Genomic DNA, 21055 nt, shown 5'->3' with positions numbered 1-21055 from the left:
ACCTCCGATAGTGGATGGTTCCTTGGTTGAGTGTAGCTGATTGTGTACCTACAGTACAGTATATTGGTTACTAACCTGCACATGGCCCTTGACCTTTATCCTTACTGTAAAATTGTTCACATTATGTCTCCCCGGGACCAAACTAGTGATAATAGCCGTAGATCTGCTATTTTCACTACTTTTACATTTATGAAATTCTGTTCATAGCAACAGAGGTTCCCGGATTGAAAGGTTAAAAACCCCAAATGCGTTTCAGTAAAGGTCTAAATGTGTCATGGGTTACAGTGTGTACGTGACTGATGATGAGCTACTGGTGAGCTACAACTAAACCACAGGCCTTTTGTACTTTGTGACTTCCAATAAATATACAAGCTTTCTGCAAGCCACAGTGTAGAACAGGAGTCTTCAACGTTTTCAGGCCAAGGACCTCTTAGCTGAGAGAGAGAGATGAAGCAGTGCCCCCCACAACCTGTTTGTAGATTCCATCTAGTTTCATCTTTTGACAGCACAATCATCAGTGTATTCTGGGGGTTGATTTGCATTGTTCAATCAAATCCAATCGATCTGCAACTATCGATTATTTTCTAAAGTGTGTTTTATTTTTAATAAATGGTATGGTAACGAATTGATTTAACGATTAGTCTGATTATTAACTACTTAAGCCATATTTTATACTTTGTTGTAAACAGTGTTGCGTAAAAATACAGACCATGGCCCATCTTCAATTTCACAACGCATTGCGTTGCATTACATAACAACGTAATGCACCACATTTATGATAATTGACAATCATTCAAACAATAAATACGTATTCAAAAAAATCTTTATTACAATTGAGACCTGAAACTGAGCATTACCTGAGGAAATCAGAAATCAATCCACAGCTAATACAGTCTGCTACTTTTGTTTACAGTGGCGTTCATCACAAGCGGGTTTATTTTGCTTGGAGACCCCCTGGAAGCCCCCTCAAGGACCCCTGAGGGTCCCCTGACTGCTTTAGTGCATGGCCCACCAGAGTACAGCCACGCCAGCCAGCAGACCAATCAGTGGGCTGGCAGTAAGAGAGTGGGAGGAGTTACAGAGGTCTGTCTGACAGCAATGGAAAGTAAAGGGGCTGACGACAGGGAAGGTTTTTGCCAACTTCTCGGAGTCACAGTCTGAGTAACTGATGCACTTGGTGAACGCCGTGCCTGAAAAGAAACAATACACGTACAATTACTACTACTGCATTATTACCAGTAAGACTCCCTAAATTGGGAGATAAGTGACCGTCAGGTCGCATACACAAACTTTGGAAGGCAATGGTAGCCAATCAGGAGGGAATATGGGAAATGGGACAGACCCATGTTGATGACATGACTGTAGACATACTGTGTACCGCTTTGTGTGATTTTAGGGCAGAATCGGTTGGAGCAGTGTCCAAAAATGTGTCTTGCAAGAATCGGCCTCATGGTGGTGCTAGAAGAGGGCCATGTGAGAAATAAGGTTGTGGTTTGGCAGCCAAGGAGTGTGGGTGCAAAATTTGGCATGGATCGGGGCAACGGTGACGGAGATATGAGTAGGGGAAAAGTGTGACGTGACGGACAGACTGACTGACTGACAGACAGACAGACAGACAGCCGGTAGAGGTTTTGATAGTAACTGCGACCTGACGGTCGCAACAAGGATTAACCACTTAACCCCTGTATTCTTAATGTTAATGTTAATGTTCTTTTTTTCTTTCCGTCGACCAACTCTCATAACTAGTCGCAACCAGAGCCTTCTAACTACGGAGAGTCACGTCACTCCCGTTCACTTCATGGGGCCAAGTCTTCTACACACACATCTATTGCCGTATAGTGACAAAACCGCGAACCGGAAGTTTACAGAATGCATTGAAGTCTGTGAGGGGAAAATTATGTTGCAAGGATTTGGTCAAGGTGTCGGCCTCAGAGCCTTGTATAGAGAGTTCTGCCAATGCGGGGTCAGAAACAGCGGCGGTCACGTGGTTCATGTACTGTAACTCGAAATGTCACTTTTCCCTCATAGACTCCAATGCATTCTGTAAACTTCTGGTTCAAGCTTTGTCACTATTCACCAATAGATGTGTATGTAGAGGACCTGACCCCATGAAGTGAACAGAGTTGGCGTGACTCTCTCTGAATACAAGGCTTTGATCCGCCTTAACAGCACATAAGCCACTTCCTTTTTTGTTTTCCAGCGGAAACAAAACGCTGTAGACGACAGTTTGCAGCATGTGTGAACACACCCTAATAGGCCTACTACTGCTACTGCTGCATTACTCATCAGTACTACTGCAGGACACATTACTAATATGCTATGGGTTGAAATGCATGTATTATCTTGTTTATTTCTGCGTGCGTGTGCGTGCGTGCCTCACCAACGTTGGTGTTCAGCTTCAGACAGGAGTTCAGTCCACCTGTACATTCCTGCAACTTCTCACAGTGCTTAGAACCCGCAGGACACGAGTAACACTGCAGACCCACACCTACAATATCACATCATTGATAATAACAACATTAAAGGGATAATTCACCCCCAAAATGTTTTTTTTTCTTATTCACCCCATGACTCGTATAGGCCTATTCATGTCTTTTTTTTGTCACATTCATATGGCAATAATCCCTAATCCCTATACTCCTTTTCAATTTTGTACTATTTTGAAAAGCATTTTTAAATATTTCAAATATTTACAAGCTTTCTATTAGCTTATCAAATATCTAATAGCTTATCTACAAGTTCACAATGTGTTGATGTCGATCGGCTATTTGAAGTATTTAAGATGTTTTTCAGTATAGTAAAAAATGGCAGAAGAGTTTGGGATAAAGGAGGAAAATATACTGTAGACAAGCTCTTTGTATCTCCAAAGGCGGTGCTTTGTGTCTCCATATATACCAATGCTGGTAATCAAATTATTGGCTTAGGAATATGACAAAACCCCACAAAAATAGCCATGAATTCAAGTCTTGACACATTATTTTGTTATCACTATTATACTTATAACAAAATAAATACTTATTGAGATAGCAATATTAATACTTATTGAGCTTTGTATTGTGTTATCAAAACTATACTTATTTAGTGCTTTTATAGTATATTGTGTATGAATATTTTAGTTGTTGAGCTCATATACCATAATCAATACTGTGCTTATTGATCTCGTGCTGATCAATATACTTATGGATTGTCATTGATCTTACCCAGTCCGAACATGCACACTGCAGTGATCAGCCCCAACAGATATCCACACCTCATGTTGGTTCGTAGGTCACAGAGCTGAAACATAAGAAGTCGACATTCACATGATGATATAGATATTTTATTGTTACTAAGCTAAATTCCTCAATCATTATCAGTGGTGTAAAAATTTTTTTTTTCTCAAAGTCAAAGTACAGTATCAATACTGCAATGTAGAAATAAAGTGTCTGACTTAAAACTTCACAAGCTAAAAGTACAAAAATTATTGTAAAAGTAAGTAAAGTATGTATAAAAATCCTTTGAAAATAGCAGATCTACAAGCTCAAAACGCGGCTATTTACAAATTGAGAGCTGGAGTGGTTATTGTATGTTTTTTGGAGCGGTGAAAGCGCTCCCAATAGACAGGTATGTCCGTGGGTATGTCCCTGGGTGGGTGGCTGGGTGGCTGGGTGGCTGGCCGTGTCCGTAGCCTGGCAATACCTTGAGTGGCCACACACAACACACTAGTTAAAGGAGGGGCGCTGTTTTGTGCAGGCCAGGCACACTCACCACTCACTCACAGGCACAGTTTACAGTTTACAGTTTAGGCATTTAGCAACACACACAGGGTATAGCTGCTCAGATTCACCGCTCCACTTCGAACCGAGGTTTGATTTTAATAAAAGTAACCGGTAACTCTGTACGTTTTCAAATACTTGTTGTGGAGTAAAAGAGCGATATTTGCCTATGAGATGTAATGGAGTAGAAGTCATAAAGTAAAAGTACTGGACATTGGAAATCAATATTGAACTATGTCATTAACACATCGGACACCCACGTGGTGCCCACGCGCCAATCTCTTTGATGTTTACGTGTGCCCACGGCGCGTTCGACGCGTTGTACAGTAAACTATACTGTACTGTAGCTACTGCACTTGGCTACCGCGGTGATGAAACAAACTCCATTTCCCAACATGCAGCGCAAAATTACGTCACCCGGACGTGCTGTCTGTCTCGTTGACTTCCTGTTTAGCGGCTGCACAAAAATGCTGTTTTCTCCGGATTCTCTTCCTTTTTTATTTTTTTTCTCAAAACGGCAGCCTCTTCTACCGGCCGTAACACAAACACTGTGGCTTAGAATTGATAAAAAACGGTCCTGACTGAAAGAAAAGATTTTCGCGAAATAAACAGGACATACTTGGATTACATTTACTCGGATTACTTTTCACGCCAGTACTTCGAAGGTAGGTAAAATGGCGGGTTGCCATGGGCACCAGCAAATTAAACGTCGATTAATTCTGGGCACCCGATGTGTTAATATACCTTAGAGGAGTTGTGTGGAAATAAAAAAAAAGTTCAAAGTGCAAATCACAATGTGATGACATCACACCGTTGTACTTTACAATACAAACCCCAAAATCAATCCTCCAGTTTTAGGCAACACAGAAGATGGGGAACTTTTTTTTTTATTTCCACACAACTCCTCTAAGGTACATTAATGACATAGTTCAATATTGAAAATGGGTGGTCTTCCCCTTTAAGTACAGGACTTGACATGGTTACTTTACAACACTGATCATTAGCACGTTAATAACAGTAACATTATGTTGATGAGGAGCCAACAGTAACAGTTAACATCAGAATAAAACACAAACCTTGATGGAAGTGAACACGTCAGCCACGTCTCTCTCTGCTGCTGCCCCCACGTCTCTGATTCATTTCTGGCTATTGTCGTATTTATATGAGGAAATGAGTAAACAGGAAATCCCACCCAAGACAGATATGTCACTTTCTTTCCAGCTGGGCAGTTTCGTCACACTGGGAGGCAAACTCACTCATACTGTAACAAAGCTTGTGTTGATTTTAACACTGTGAACATGTAGCCGTAGATGTTTAATTCTGGGCAAGTGTCTTTCTTTCTTTACTGGAAAACAACTACATGATGGAGGAGCTTTGCATGAAAACAAATTTCACCCACCGATTTAGACATGTTAACCTGTGGTGTGAATGATTCCACCCAGCCATGAGGAGTCTGTATGCAGCAAGACCCAGGCAGGCTGTAATTAATGTGTGTTCTGCCAAATTCATCACAATGTAACATTCCAACTCAAAGACATTTTAAAGGACCTTAGCTGAGAGAGAGAGAGAGAGAGAGAGAGAGAGAGAGAGAGAGAGAGAGAGAGAGAGAGAGAGAGAGAGATAAAAGTGTGCTAAAGATTAAGCTTTTCCATGGATTTCCATAGAGCTTAACAAACTATTTTGACAGCACTCTTCAATCTTCAGTGTTGTGTGAATTCATGTTTGTCTACACATTATTATTATTTCCACTTAAAAGTACAAGGGGTTAAATGTGAAATGTTCCCCCCAGAATAGGGCTGCTAGAGTTTAAGTGGTTATTGAAAAAAAGGAAAAAAAGAAGAAAAAAGAAGAAGAAAGAAAATCATTATGGTAATGATGACACTTGGTTTGTGTGGTGACAATATAAGCGAAGCTGAATACTTTTTCAGCTGCTTGCTTCCTTTATCAAAGCTGTTATTAGCGTTTTAGCTGCCCAAGGCTATGCCTGAGTGGCTGAGCTCCGCATGCTTTACAAGAAGAGGAGATTTCCTTCACCTCTTCAACCCCATAAGGCCAGTTTATTTTCCATCTTTCAGTTGTAGACGCGGCAGCTTTTCTTATCGGCTGGGGGTGTTAGTGTTTGAATGGCTCGTGGAGGACTTTCGTGGTCGCTTGAATCGCTTTCTTTGGTAAGAGCTGGAACTCTTTTAATGAGGTAGCCAGGGACGTGCATGCTGGGCCCCTGATTCAGCACGGGAAAAAAGACTTGGAGAGGCCCTCATTGTGCGCTATAGAGAGAAAGTTATATTTTGTCGTTGTCGGGTGGAAACCTTGTATGTCCAAAACCGCTTGTTTTGTATTTATCATTTAAAAAATGATTTAAACTATAGTGAAAACAGCCGATCTACAAGCACACAACGCCTCGCGGTGCGAGGCGTTGTGTGCTTGTAGATCTGCTGTTTTCACTACTTTTGTGCGACAGCCTTGTATGATGAAGCAGGGCTTTGCTTTGCGAAAAAATGTACAAATGTGAAACTTGGAGATACAAGGTTTCTGCCCGACATTTTTTTCCTAATGGCCGGCCTGAACCGACCGTTCGGGAGATGTCCCGCTTTTCCCAATGGCCAGCACGTCCCTGGAGGTAGCGGTGCGTTACAGCAGCCAACTGGATTGCAGCTGCAGGTGCAATACTGGACTGTCTTGTACAGCGAGACTGTAACAACAGCGTAGTGTAAAAATGTTGTTTGTGTGTGTTTCAGTGTGTGTGTGTGTCATGGATGTGTTAGACCAGAGGTTTTCAGACCTTTTCATGTTGGGATCCCCAAATAAATTCATGTATTTGGCCGCATACTGTACCCCCCCATGTGAAAATATTTTGTGCCAGAGACCTCCATACACGATTATCCTTTCGAAAATAGCTCTCAACACATTGCGAGTAGACTGGCCATTTTCAAATAGCCGACGTATAGGGTTCAAGTGGTTAGACTGATTTAAATGCTATATTAACTAATTTAGCTGGGGACCCCCTGGTACCTCCTCAAGGACCACTGTGTTAGACCATATAGTTTCACATGAGTCTGAAAGCAAGCCTGAAACTTTGGGGCATTTTCTTGCTCCTCGATTGTGTTTTTTAAAGGTTATTCCGGGATTTATTTGACCTTTGCCCAATTTCCCCCACTAATTTCCGACACCGTTTGGCCATGAAGTGTTTCCGATTATGGTGGAACAAGTGTAACGTGTCTGTGTGTCGGCCATGTCGAATCAAGTTCACCTCAACACAACTCCCGGGCCCAATTTGTATCACAAATTGGCCGTTTCAAGGGGGTAGAACAGCAATAAGCTCTTAAATGGTCCTTGATTATATGTTCCTTTTACTGTGAAATGAACCTTTCTACCCGCTGCCTTTTAGGGATTTAAACATCTTGGAGGTCTGCAGCAAGAGGAAAAGAGGAAACAGCCTGAAAAGTCAGTGCACGGAGGAAGAGGCTTAAAGCTATACTGTGTAAGTTGCTCAACTTGTGGTCAGTAGCTCTATAGCAAACCTCGGTCGCGTCCGCGTCTTTCGGCCGTTTTTCGGTTCTCACACCCCCGCGTCTGCCTCCACCTCGCCGAGATCTATCTTTTGAGGGGTCCCTGGTTGCTGTGCGTTCAGCCATTCCGGAGATACACTCCTTCACCCATGCTTACCGTGCACCCGAGTATAGAAACACACGGGAGACTACAAATATGGCAGCCCTAGCGACCCCACTCCAAGATGCGCTGTGATTGGCCGGCAGTGTATAACCCTCGCTGTAATTGGCCGGTAGTATGATGACGTCATTTTGCCGCGAAAACCCGCCCCTGTCACTGCTAAGAAGAAAACATATAAAGAGAAGGCTTCAGAAGCTGAAAATAACGGAGTGGGGGTTCTAAAACTTTAGCGATTTAACAGTTAGGACCATTTTAAGATTTGTTTTACAGAAAAAGTTACATGGTATAACTTTAATGCCAATGTGTTTCTGAATCAGTCATTTCACTGATGGCAGAGACTGGATCTAGGACCATGGATCATTTGTGGTCTCTCAACATTACACCATGCATGAAGCACTATAACCAGTGGTGGAAAATGTACTCCAGCTTTTTATGTTAAAGTCAGATAATCAACATTTCCTCGAGAAAGTACAAACGTATTGGCATCAAAATATACTTACCAAAAGTAAAATTACCGGTACTCATTATGCAGGATGTCCCGTTTCACAAGTTTAGGTCTAAAACGTAAACATTATTATTCTTTTTATTTATTTTTAAATAACAGATCTATAAGCACAAAAAAACGTCACACCGCAACGTGTTGTGAGCTTGTAGAGAGTCTATTTTCAAATAGCCTAAGTTTAAATGGGTATGCATGGTTAATGTATGTTCTGTAAAAATCTACAAAGTAACTAGTAACTAACATTTTCAAATAATTGTAGTGGAGTAAAGAGTATAACATTTGTCTCTGAGATGTAGCGGAGTAGAAGTAAAAGTATAACAAATTGGAAGGGTTAGGGTTAGGGTTACAATTTCTGCCTCTAATATTTGACAATTTGGCCAATGTTTAATTTGTAATTTCAGAGGTATTAACAAAATCAATAACCAAAGACAATGCATAGCTATTTTATCCAGGACCTTCCAAGACCCTTGATCAATTCCAAAACTTTTCCAGTACTGGAAAAATATTTTTCTAATTTCAAAATATTTCCAGGAATTTCATGACCGTGGTAACCCTGTACGTAGTTATTTTCCTTGCTCCTGAGAACATCGAGTCACTCTGAGGCTGGAATTGCTGCCTGAGGACTCGAGTGCCTCCAAAACACACGTTGTACTATACCACCCCTCTCAGTACATTTCATGTTTTCTTTCCCATACTGTCCATGACTAACATGAAAGAAACTTTTCAGAATGACCCGTATATTGCTTCCAAGATTATCAGACTTCCCACACCCACACCATCTGATATGAACAATAAGGCCATCACACGCTTGGCACTTACAAGAACAAATTAAGCTGATCATCCCCTGTATCACTACTTCTAACTCATGCCATCTGGGCGAAGACACAGAAGTGAGGAAAAAGGTTAGTTTTATCAGGAGTTTTGTCCCCTCAGACATTGCGGCATTAAACAAACGGCCCCTTTGATAGGATGGTTTTCTTTTCTGCATAGTATTGCCTTGATGTTGTGTTATATGATTATATCTTATATGTTGCCATATGGTTATGTGTTGTTTCATGTTGGTGCTTTCGAACAGGCTGTGAAGACAAATATCCCTCTCCGGGGACAATAAAGATTATTATTATCATTAATACACATGATATGAAGCATATACCGCGCTATACGTCAAACCGTTTGTTTATTTGGATTCTCTCATGTGATGGTTCTCAACATGGGGTCTGGGGACCACCATGGGGCCCCCAAACGGACCCTTTTTTATAACTCTGAGGGTGTAAAAATGGAACCAACAAATGCACCTGTATTACGGTTCCATTTGGTTCCATTTGTACCTTAAGAGTCAAATCAACACATTCTGCCGTGCAGATCGGGGTTCACGGAGATAAACAATGCATCCATTGGTCCTCTCTCATAGTTACAGTCCCTTAATGGTCAATGTTTAAGATTATTCCTATGAAAATAGCAGATCTACAAGCTCTCAACACATCACGAGTAGATCGGTCATTTTCAAATAGCCGACGTATAGTCAAGTGGTTAGACTGATTTAAATACTATATTAACTAATTTAGCTGGGGACCTCCTCAAGGACCCCTGGGGGTCCTCGGACCCCACTTTGAGAGCCTCTGTGTTAGAATATAGTTTCACATGAGTAAGAAAGCAAGCCTGAAACTTTAGGGCATTTTTCTGCCCCTCGATCATGGTTTTTAAAGGTTATTCTGTGATTTATTTGACCTTTGCCCAATTTCCCCCACTAATTTCCCTGGTTGGCCATGAAGTGTTTCCGATTATGGTGGAACAAGTGCAATGTGTCTGTGTGTCGGCCATGTCGAATCAAGCTCACCTCAACACAACTCCCAGGAACTTTAGGGTTCAATGACCCCTGATGGGACTATGCCTAAAACTATGCCTAAACCTAACCCTAATCCTAACCTCAGTAAAACTATGCCTAAACCTAACCCTAATCCTAACCTCAGTAAAACTATGCCTAAACCTGACCCTAATCCTAACCTCAGTCAAATTATTCCTAGTTCCCCGAAGGAGGCACCGCTTACTCCACCTTGTGCCAGAAAACGAGCGCTCCTGGTCTCAATCTTACTGAATCTAAAAGAAAACTGTGACATATATATATATTTTCTTCCTTTTTTAACATCCATGGCCCATATCAAGACAAACATGTGGCTAATTATTATTCTCACTAGAATAATAATTATTATTTATAATTATAACACCTTTCACCTGATGCAGAGATGCCAAGTGCCCTCCCACCTCGTTAACAGCCAGAAAGCATGCTAAGCTATGTACTAGCTACATTTCTGGTGTGAAATGGCACAAGGGACCCCACAAAAAGACTACCCCAAAGATCTGCGCACGCGCGCAGAGGTGCCCTTTTCTTTTGTGAGGTTTGAGTGCTCTCTGCATGGCCCTGCCGCCCACCCACACAGTCCTGAGCCGGAGTAGAGGAGAGGAGAGGAGAGAGAGAGAGGGATGCAAAATGAAGAACAGTCTTTCTCTGTTGCCATGTCTTTTCATTTTCATCTCCCCATTCCTTTTAGAGAGGGGGAGGGGTGTGTGTGTGTGTGTGTGTGTGTGTGTGTGTGTGTGTGTGTGTGTGTGTGTGTGTGTGTGTGTGTGGCCCTTGTGAATTTCTATACATGGTTTGTGTCGTTCACATCAACCTGTATGTGTAGACAGTAGACACACACACGCACGCACGCTCGCAATCACACAGGCAGGCACACGCATCTTCACAAATACACACACACACACACACACACACACACACACACACACACACACACACACACACACACACACACACACACACACACACACACACACACACACACACACACACACACACACACACACACACGCCTGCTTCCCCCCGCTCTGCTGATTGTAGTAATCACACAGCAGCCTACAGACAGGTGGTGGAGGAGAGACGCTATTTTCCACTTCTCTGGCTCATTTCTGTTCATCTCTATTCAGCGTTGCTCCCAACGAGGTCAGGGGGGGAGCGGTGGTGGTGGGTGTATGGTGGGGGGGGCGTGAGGTGGAGTGGGCAGCAAAAAGGCAAAGAAAATGATGCGCGAAGGACCGGGTATGAGGACTATAAGGGAAGAGAGATGTGTCTGCGGAGAGTTTATTCAGGATTCAACATTTAAGAGGTCACTGGGTGCACAGCGAGTGCACATGCTCACGACACTCATGCATGCAAGTATGGCCGGTGAGATGTTGGTGTGTCAACGCAGAGTCTACTGATACATATTTACATACATATTTAAAAAATAATAACAAGTGCAATGTGCAGTACAAGTTAAACCGGTAAAAATGTAATGATTTTAGCAGCATATAAAGAGAAATGTACAACATATGGGAGAATAATGTAGCATCCAGGATAATACTGAATATACAGTATTCTATGCACCCATGTGTGAATATACCCAGACAGGGGGCTTGAGCCCCTGTCCTTTTTTCCCGTCAGTAAAAAAGTGCCCTCTCCAGATCATCGATGCAGTTTTTACTATGGTGAAAGAAATGCAAATGCCCTGTTTCCATGCCGTACCTGAAGGCAGCATTCAAGAGAATTGTCTTGTCCAAACTCTCCTGAACTTGCATCTTATGTTGTCTTATGAAATCCATGCTGTTACGCCACATCTACAGTATTTCCTTGATTATGCCTAGTGCAGTGTGGTATCACACACCGAAAATAGCCGACTTCCAAGCTCACAACGTGTTGTGAGCTTGGCGGTCTGCTATTTTCGATATTTCCACCAAAAGGCCCATATAGAGATTTCAGCCCCTGCCTCTCTAACATTCTCTGCACGTCCCTGGACCCTGACTGTGAGCACAGAGTTATATAGAGGTTGGAGAACATGATCACAAGAGGAATATACTGCATAGGATATGCTGCATACAGCACATATATAATGCAATGCACAATATCAGCAACAACAAAGTACATTATGCGCAGGTCTGGCCCAGAAAAGAAAATGTAATATGAAAACAATATTTGTGTGGGAAGAAGACTGACAGGCAATTTTCACAGAATGTGATTAGCTTTCCAGCTTTGGACTAACACTGCATATGGAGCCACTTAGTGGGAGTAGACGTTCAACTATCATATCAGGACGAGATAAAAAAGACTGACAGACAGATGGACAGAGACAGGCAGTCAGGCCATTACATAGCAAAATCCTCTTTGTTACAGTAATTGAACTCTATCTCGTCTTGGCTCTATGTCACGCGTTAGGAACCTGTTGCAACTGCACGCCCTTCAGGGGCGTCAATTGGGTATGGCAGGGGTATGCAGCTGCCATACCCTGGGTCCAGGGGAGAACATAAAAGTTAGTTTTAAATATAAATCCATGAATGTCTCTTTGTGTATCTGTGATGGTTATTATGTTGTTAAATTACAGTAAAATAACTACAAATGCAAAATTTTACAAAATGGTCACTTTAACAAGGTATTATAATTATATTCTCCACACTTGTATTCTCCCCATCTTGACAAAATGGTATATTCCCAGGTTCCGCAGGTCAGCTGCACAGGTGCAATTCATGTGGCACATTTACTAACATGCTAAGTTTAGCTGCACTTGGACAACCGTTCCAGGCTGCTATATCCAGCCCAAGAAACCGTAGAAACCTGTGTAAAAAACTGACAAAACTCTTTTTTTTCAGACATTGTGAAAATAGCCGATCTACATGCTCACAACGCCTTCCCAGCCAGCACGCCCACATGGGTCCCGCATGGGTATGAGTTGGGCTTCCCTACATGGGCCCCACCTGGGAATGTCCGCGGTTTCCACAAGGGTCCCTCGTGGGTTAGCCCACGTGGGCTCAACGTGGGTTCTACATGGGCCCTGGGTTGGCCCCACCTCGGCAAATTTATATGGGACCCAGGTGGGACCCACTTGGGCTAGCCCACGTGTGCTCAACGTGGGTTCTACATGGGCTCTGGGTGGGCCCCACCTCGGCAAATTTATATGGGACCCAGGTGGGAACCACTTGGGCTAGCCCACGTGGGTTCTATGTGGGAATGTCCGCGGTTTCCACAAGGGTCCCTCGTGGGTTAGCCCACGTGGGCTCTGAGTGGGTTCTGCATGGGTCCTGGGTGGGCCCCACCTTGGTAAATTTATATGGGACCCAGGTGGGAGCCACTTGGGCTAGCCCACGTAGGCTCTGGGTGGGTTCTGCATGGGTCCTGGGTGGGCCCCACCTTGGTAAATTTATATGGGACCCAGGTGGGAGCCGCTTGGGCTAGCCCACGTAGGCTCTGGGTGGGTTCTGCATTGGTCCTGGGTGGGCCCCACCTTGGTAAATTTATATGGGACCCAGGTGGGAGCCGCTTGGGCTAGCCCACGTAGGCTCTGGGTGGGTTCTGCATGGGTCCTGGGTGGGCCCCACCTTGGTAAATTTATATGGGACCCAGGTGGGAGCCGCTTGGGCTAGCCCACATAGGCTCTGGGTGGGTTCTGCATGGGTCCTGGGTGGGCCCCACCTCGGCAAATTTATATGGGACCCAGGTGGGAGCCGCTTGGACTAGCCCACGTAGGCTCTGGGTGGGTTCTGCATGGGTCCTGGGTGGGCCCCACCTTGGCAAATTTATATGGGACCCAGGTGGGAGCCGCTTGGGCTAGCCCGCAGGTGCTCTACATGGGTTATACATGGGCCCTGGGTGGGCCCCACCTTGGCAAATTTATTTAGGACTCAGGTGGGAACCACTTGGGCAAGCCCACGTGGTCCCACCTAGGCAATTCTATGTCGGAACCATAGGGGATAAATGTGGGATCCAAGTGGGCTCAACCTTGCTCCTAGGCAAATGTAAGTAGTTTCTGACTGGGCCTTCGATGTGCGATGGTTCCTTTTGGTCCTAGACATCAACCATATTAATAATTGTAAACAGTAAACACATGAAATATTTTTGCAAGGATGAAAGTAGACAATATATTTTGACAAAGTTTATTAAACAAAAACTTTGTTAATACAAACACAATGTAAATAAAAGAAATGACAAGAAGACAACTGTTAGAATGATGGAATATGAAACCTTTTTGAGTGACATCAGTTCCAATTTTTTTTCACCCCGTTTCCTCTGCTGTATATTTTAATCAGGAACACTCATTTATTGCAACAATTGTAATACAGTTAAACTTGGCATTAAGGATGTTCCCTGAATTTTGTTCATGCTTGCTTGCTATGCAAAACCAGGGAACTTTAAGCAAAAACCCCCATAGGGTTACAATAGTAGTACAATAGCAATATTTTGACATGTTAGCTTGGGTGGATGCTGGGGTGGAGGAGGCAGCATATCCAAGATCAAAACCAAGGAGAGCTATAGTGAATGCAAGTCGTATTTAAAGGAGCCTCCCGTACAGAGCGAGAGCTCAGATTGGATTGTAATGGATTGTAATTGGATTGTAATGATCAGCAGATCTGTGAATGAGGAAAAGGAAAAGGATCTAACTGACAGCTGGTTACAGTTGAGGCGGGCGAGACTCACGTGTGAAGCATAAACTAACACCATTATTCATACTGTGGCATGCCTTAAAATTAAAACATTTAATTAAAGTGACATATAAAGTAAGGTTACACAAAGCAATTCAATACTCAAACATACCATATATGACATCATAAAGGCGCAGGTCTCTGAACTTCCTCTTGTCATTACGTCCAAAAAGGTTGAACTGTTTTGCCAGATCATGTGACAGGAGGTACGACATCATTCGTCTGGTAGCATCATCCAGCGAAACACCTCCGATATCACCCACCATGGCAACCTGAGTGTATGGAAAAAGTCACAGGAAGGAAAAGCTGTAAGTGAACAGCAACAAGCAGTCAATCTATCTTATCACACTTTCACTGCTTGCTCCATTTCCCCCCACTGACATGTACCAATACAATACTAGCACATTTTCAAGTGAATAAGATTCAAACTTACAACTCCAGACAAGAACGCAGAGTCGCTCAGCTTCTCGTTCATGGAATCGACATCCGCAACGGTTTTCAGTGGGAAGTCTGCTCCTGCAGGTGGTTCCAACAACGACACAGCCAGAGGAGGAGCCTGGTTCCTGAGCACCTGGTTCACTAACGCCGTCAGCCTTTTGAGATCCTCCTGCGTCTTCTCATACTGGATCAGGAGTTTTTCATACAACTCCACTACACTGGAATTGGGAGTGCTCACACTCTGCCTTTCAAGTGGAGCTCCTCACTCTCGGGGACCCACGTGCACTGCTTGGACTCTGGTCGTCACTCGAGCGGCTCACTCTCGGGGACTCACGTACACTGCAACTCTGGCTTTGATTCGCCGTCGTTTGGTCCGAGCACAACCAAGTGATTCCATGATGCCACAAAATCTGTAACACAAACATAATAATGCTTAAAATAATGTATATTGATTTGAATATTGTATAGCCACCCAGCTCCTGGTGAATCATGGTGAAGGAATACTTGAAGTGATCAACTCGCAATAGAATACATAGCATTCTTATTTTAGTAGTCTCAACTTGCTGACAGATTAATTCATTGAACGATTATCAGGGATCAGGAAACGGGTTCACTAGAAATAGGGATCAAACAGGGATCACTAGAAACGCTTGAATAATTTTTAAGCCAACTAATGTGATTGCCGATCTGCAAACTCACAACACATTGCATAGTGGTGCGATTTGACCTTGTTGATCGGCTATTGTTAAATAGCTGATGTAAATACTGGTTAAATGATTTTGATGCAAGTATGAACCACTGGTGCAGTGCTTCAAAATTAGGGGTCCAATGGGGTCCCCAGCAAAAAGTTCATATAAGGATCAAAATGTATCTAAATTTAACCAATTATATATACATGATGAATCAGCTATTTGAAAATAACAATAAAAATGATACACCGCTATGCAATATGCTGTGAGGTTGTAGATTGGCAACCCCTTTATAAAAAAACATTGGTCAGAAACTAAATAAGTTTGAAATTAGTCTAGCCTTTCTAGTGAAATATCCCTGTAAGAATCGGATAAATGTTCAATCTATCAACAAGCGTAGAGTGATCCATTATGCATTAAATTGCTGGTTTTACCACTTCAAATATGCTATGCATTCTTCTGAACCAAATGATGAAACCAGACAGCACTGATTCACACTCTCACAGTGAAGAATCTCAGCAAAACTTGTGACCAGACAGTGGTCCCAAAAGGGCTTACCAACTAGTAGCTCGCATGATGTGACTATGCCATTAAGCTAGATGCAGAATACACCAAAATTAGAGTGACAATCTTTAACTCAAATATTTGCTTCTGGGGGTCCCTGGAACAAAATATTTTGCGTTGGGGGTCTGTGACCAAATACATGTCATTTTGGTGGTACCCCCAAAATATGTATTTGGCCACGGACCCCCATCTCAAAATAGTTTGTTCCAAGGATGGACCCCCAGCGCAAATTATTTTGTTCCAGGGAACCCCACAAGCAAAGATTTGAGTTAAAGAGTTTCACTCTAAATGTCTCACATAAAGATACTTTAATCCCTTTAAAAGAATTTGACCCCTCCCCCTCTCTCTCTCTCTCTCTCACACACACACACACACACACACACACACACACACACACACACACACACACACACACACACACACACACACACACACACACACACACACACACACACAGTGGTGGATAATGTACTGACATTTTTTACTTGAGTAGAAGTATCAATACTGCAATGTAAATGTACTCAAGTAAAGTCCAGAATTAAAAAAGTATGAAAGCATTTGCATCAAAATGTACTAAAAGTACCAAAAGTAAAAGTATAAACTGTTTGAAAATAGCAGGTATAAAAGCCTATGCGTTGTGAGCTTGTAGATAGGCTATTTTCAAATAGCCATGGTATAAAATAAAGTAGGCTAAAGTATGTATGTTTTATATTATAATTATATCTGCAAAGTGACTAGTAACTAAAGATTTCAAATAAATGTAGTGGAGTAAAAGTAGGCTACAATATTTGGATCCGAGTTGTAGTGGAGTAGAAGTAAAAGTATTGGAAATACTCAAGTAAAGTACAATTACCTCAAAATTGTATTTAAGTAAATGTACTTAGTTACTTTACACCACTTTAAACCACTTTACACACACACACACACACACACACACACACACACACACACACACACACACACACACACACACACACACACACACACAATAAGACTAGTTTCTTACCTTAAATTAGTTTTCCAATCGAAGAATGAAGATTGAATAATTGAAGAAATGAAAAAAGCAGCAAAAATGATGACACGCAGTATGCAGTTCATTGTAAGTTTCGTTGTAAGATAGCACACACTAGCAGCAGCTCTGCAGTACCTGTGAAATTCTGTCTGTATGTCTTTGTGTGTGGACTAACCGCTCTGGGAATTCAAATAACAAAGGGCTGCATCTGATTGGCCAGTTCTCCCTGCCCCCCCCCCCTCTCTCTCTCTCTCTCTCTCTCTCTCTCTCTCTCTCTCTCTCTCTCTCTCTCTCTCTCTCCCTCTCTCTCTCTCTCCACTGTGAAAGGGGCGGTTCTGATTCTGTTGAAGTCTATTGACTGCAGGGAGTTTATGGAGCAGTATAGGCCTAATTATATAGGCCTAATCTGTAGTTTTATAATTTAATGTATTTTTGTGTGTAATCCACTTTTAGAGGTGTTTTATAATTTAAGCTACTTTTAAACTGTGCAAAATGAAATTAAATCCATGATAGTGGAATGCATTGTTTCCATATGTCCTAGAGAAAAAAACATAACGGTTAAAATACAAAGTCAGAGTTAAAGCAGTACAACTGCATTTTGATAAAGTTCATATTCTCTTGAGATTTAGTAGACAAAAAAGAAAACTAAAGACTCAGTTATCTTTTTTTCCTCTTATCTCTCCTTATGTCCTATGGACAATGGTGGAAAAAAGTAGTCAAATATTTTACTCAATTAAAAGTATCAATATGGCAGTACAGAAATACTCTGTTACAAGTAAAAGTCTGGAATACAAGATGTACTTAAAAGTACGAAAGTATTATCATCAAACTGTTTGAAAATGTTTGAAAATAGCACATCTGCTGCCAAAAATGTGGGGGTTTGATATACATTGTAAGCTACTATGTATAAGCTACTGTAACAGAACCTCACTAAACAATTATTAAAAAAATAGCACATCTACAAGCTCACAACGTGCCGCATCTTCGGTATAAAATAGGGCTAAAGGGCTAAAGTGGATTAATGTAGCCTATGTTTTATAATATAATCACTTATATCTGCAAAGTAACTAGTAATTAAAGTTTTCAAATAGTTGTAGTGGAGTAAAAGTCAAAGTAGGATATTGAAAATTGGACACTGAAAATAGATTATCTACAAGCTCATAACGCCTCACTTTGCGCACACACACACAACACATTGTTGGAGTAATCCTGTCTTTATTTAGTCAAGTTTTAGTTGTCAGTACACTTAGTCATAGTTTTAGTAATCAGGGCTTAGTTTTTTTTAGTGAAAAAAGGTAATAAAATAAAAAAAGACTGTGAAATGGCAAATGAACAAGTGACTTTTTGTGGCTGGACTGGACAAGTGAATGTGAAATGTACTAGTCCAGAGGACACTGTGCCTCAAAAGGTTAATAATAAATAGCGAAAATAGCAGATCTACAAGCTCAAAACGTGTTGAAGTTTGAGTTGAGTCTGACGGGGTCTCAGACTCAGACATATCAAACGTGTCAAACTTGAATTAAAATGGTTGAGAATCAGTGCAGTCTTCATTTACTGGGGTCCTTAGCATATCTTTTCAAATGGGAGAGGTTAGACGGCTATTGTACCCCCAAAACCGGTTTGCCACTTCACAGTTAGGAAGTGAGCATCGTCAAGTCGTATTTATATTTAAATGCCATATATTTGCATTCAAGTTTAGACAACACACACACACACACACACACACACACACACACACACACACACACACACACACACACACACACACACACACACACACACACACACACACACACACACAAATTGGCTCACACATACAAGACCATGATAGTGGAATGCATTGTGTCATTTGATAAAGTTCATATTCTCTTGAGATTTAGTTGACAACAAAGAAAATGAAAGACTCTTACTCATACTGTCTACCGATGTGCATGATTTGTGGGCAACATCTCTATGGGTAGTTTACATAAATGGATTTTGCAAACATCTACCTCATGGTGGCGCTAGAACAGGGCCAAGTGAAAAATTGTGGGGCAAAGGTTCTGAATTGGGATCCAGGGAGTGTGTGTGTGCAAAGTTTGGCAGAGAAAAAGCCAACGGCACCGGAGATTAGCTAGAAGACGGACGGACGGGCGGACGGACGCACGCATGCACGCACGTGTGTGCGTGCGTGCGTGCACATGGACGCACACACGCACGGACGGACGGACAGGGGCTAAAACATACTCTCACTTCCATCCCATGCCCAGTTATCCCACATGTAGCCCATGCGTGAACCACGTGGGCAAGCCCACTTCCATCCCATGCCCAGTTAGCCCACATGTAGCCCATGCAGGAACCACGTGGGCTTGCCCACTTCCATCCCATGCCCAGTTAGCCCACATGTAGCCCATGCGGGAACCACATGGGCTTGCCCACTTCCATCCCATGCCCAGTTAGCCCACATGCAGCCCATGCGGGAACCATGTCGGCTTGCCCACTTCCATCCCATGCCCAGTTAGCCCACATGTAGCCCATGCGGGAACCACGTGGGCCAGCCCACTTCCATCCCATGCCCAGTTAGCCCACATGTAACCCATGCGGGAACCACGTGGGCCAGCCCACTTCCATCCCATGCCCAGTTAGCCCACATGCAGCCCATGCGGGAACCACGTGGTCCAGCCCACTTCCAACCCATGCCCAGTTAGCCCACATGTAGACCATGCGGGAACCATGTGGGCCAGCCCACTTCCATCCCATGCCCAGTTAGCCCACATGTAGCCCATGCGGGAACCACATGGGCTTGCCCACTTCCATCCCATGCCCAGTTAGCCCACATGCAGCCCATGCGGGAACCATGTCGGCTTGCCCACTTCCATCCCATGCCCAGTTAGCCCACATGTAGCCCATGCGGGAACCACGTGGGCCAGCCCACTTCCATCCCATGCCCAGTTAGCCCACATGTAACCCATGCGGGAACCACGTGGGCCAGCCCACTTCCATCCCATGCCCAGTTAGCCCACATGCAGCCCATGCGGGAACCACGTGGTCCAGCCCACTTCCAACCCATGCCCAGTTAGCCCACATGTAGACCATGCGGGAACCATGTGGGCCAGCCCACTTCCATCCCATGCCCAGTTAGCCCACATGCAGCCCATGCGGGAACCACGTGGGCCAGCCCACGTCCATCCCATACCCAGTTAGCCCACATGTAGACCATGCGGGAACCACGTGGGCAAGCCCACTTCCAACCCATGCCCAGTTAGCCCACATGTAGACCATGCGAGAACCACGTGGGCCAACCCACTTCCATCCCATGCCCAGTTAGCTCACATGTAGCCCACGCGGGAACCACCTGGGCCAGCCCACTTCCATCCCATGCCCACTTGGCCCACATGTAGCCCATGCGGGAACCACGTGGGCCAGCCCACGTCCATCCCATGCCCAGTTAGCCCACATGTAGCCCATGCAGGAACCTCGTGCCCCAGCCCACTTCCATCCCATGCCCAGTTAGCCCACATGTAGCCCACGCAGGAACCACCTGGGCCAGCCCACTTCCATCCCAAGCCCACTTAGCCCACATGTAGCCCATGGGGGAACCACGTGGGCCAGCCCACTTCCATCCCATGCCCAGTTAGCCCACATGTAGCCCACGCGGGAACCACGTGGGCCAACCCACTTCCATCCCATGCCCAGTTAGCCCACATGTAGCCCATGTGGGAACCACGTGGGCCAGCCCACTTCCATCCCATGCCCAGTTAGCCCACATGTAGCCCACGCGGGAACCACTTGGGCCAGCCCACTTCAATCCCATGCCCAGTTAGCCCACGTGTAGCCCATGTAGGAACCATGTGGGAAAGCCCACTTCCAACCCATGCCCAGGTATCCCACATGTATCCCACGTGGGACCCATGTAATTTGCCCACATCAAGCCCATGCC

General features: G+C 43.7%; 2 protein-coding genes across 8 annotated transcripts in view; one reads left to right on the top strand and one right to left on the bottom strand.

The window, feature by feature from the left end:
• Window positions 1–21055, top strand: part of kctd16b (potassium channel tetramerization domain containing 16b) — a gene marked incomplete at both ends in the record, with an annotated part of 267642 nt that overhangs the window by 177033 nt on the left and 69554 nt on the right. The window lies entirely within an intron of this gene.
• Window positions 846–4910, bottom strand: LOC308305121 (CD59 glycoprotein-like). Its single transcript, XM_080749808.1, has 4 exons — window positions 4832–4910; window positions 3201–3276; window positions 2381–2488; window positions 846–1190 (listed from the first exon to the last, which is right to left on the bottom strand). Exons 2-4 carry the CDS (start codon window positions 3253–3255, stop codon window positions 997–999), a joined length of 357 nt encoding a protein of 118 aa, XP_080605934.1. The 5' UTR covers window positions 3256–3276; window positions 4832–4910; the 3' UTR covers window positions 846–996.

This window comes from Nannobrachium achirus (genome assembly GCF_963921795.1).
Source record: "Nannobrachium achirus genome assembly, chromosome: 19".
In the NCBI taxonomy this organism is placed as follows: Eukaryota; Metazoa; Chordata; class Actinopteri; order Myctophiformes; family Myctophidae; genus Nannobrachium; species Nannobrachium achirus.
Note: the sequence above shows the minus strand (reverse complement) of the source record. Positions and strands in the feature narration are given on the sequence as shown.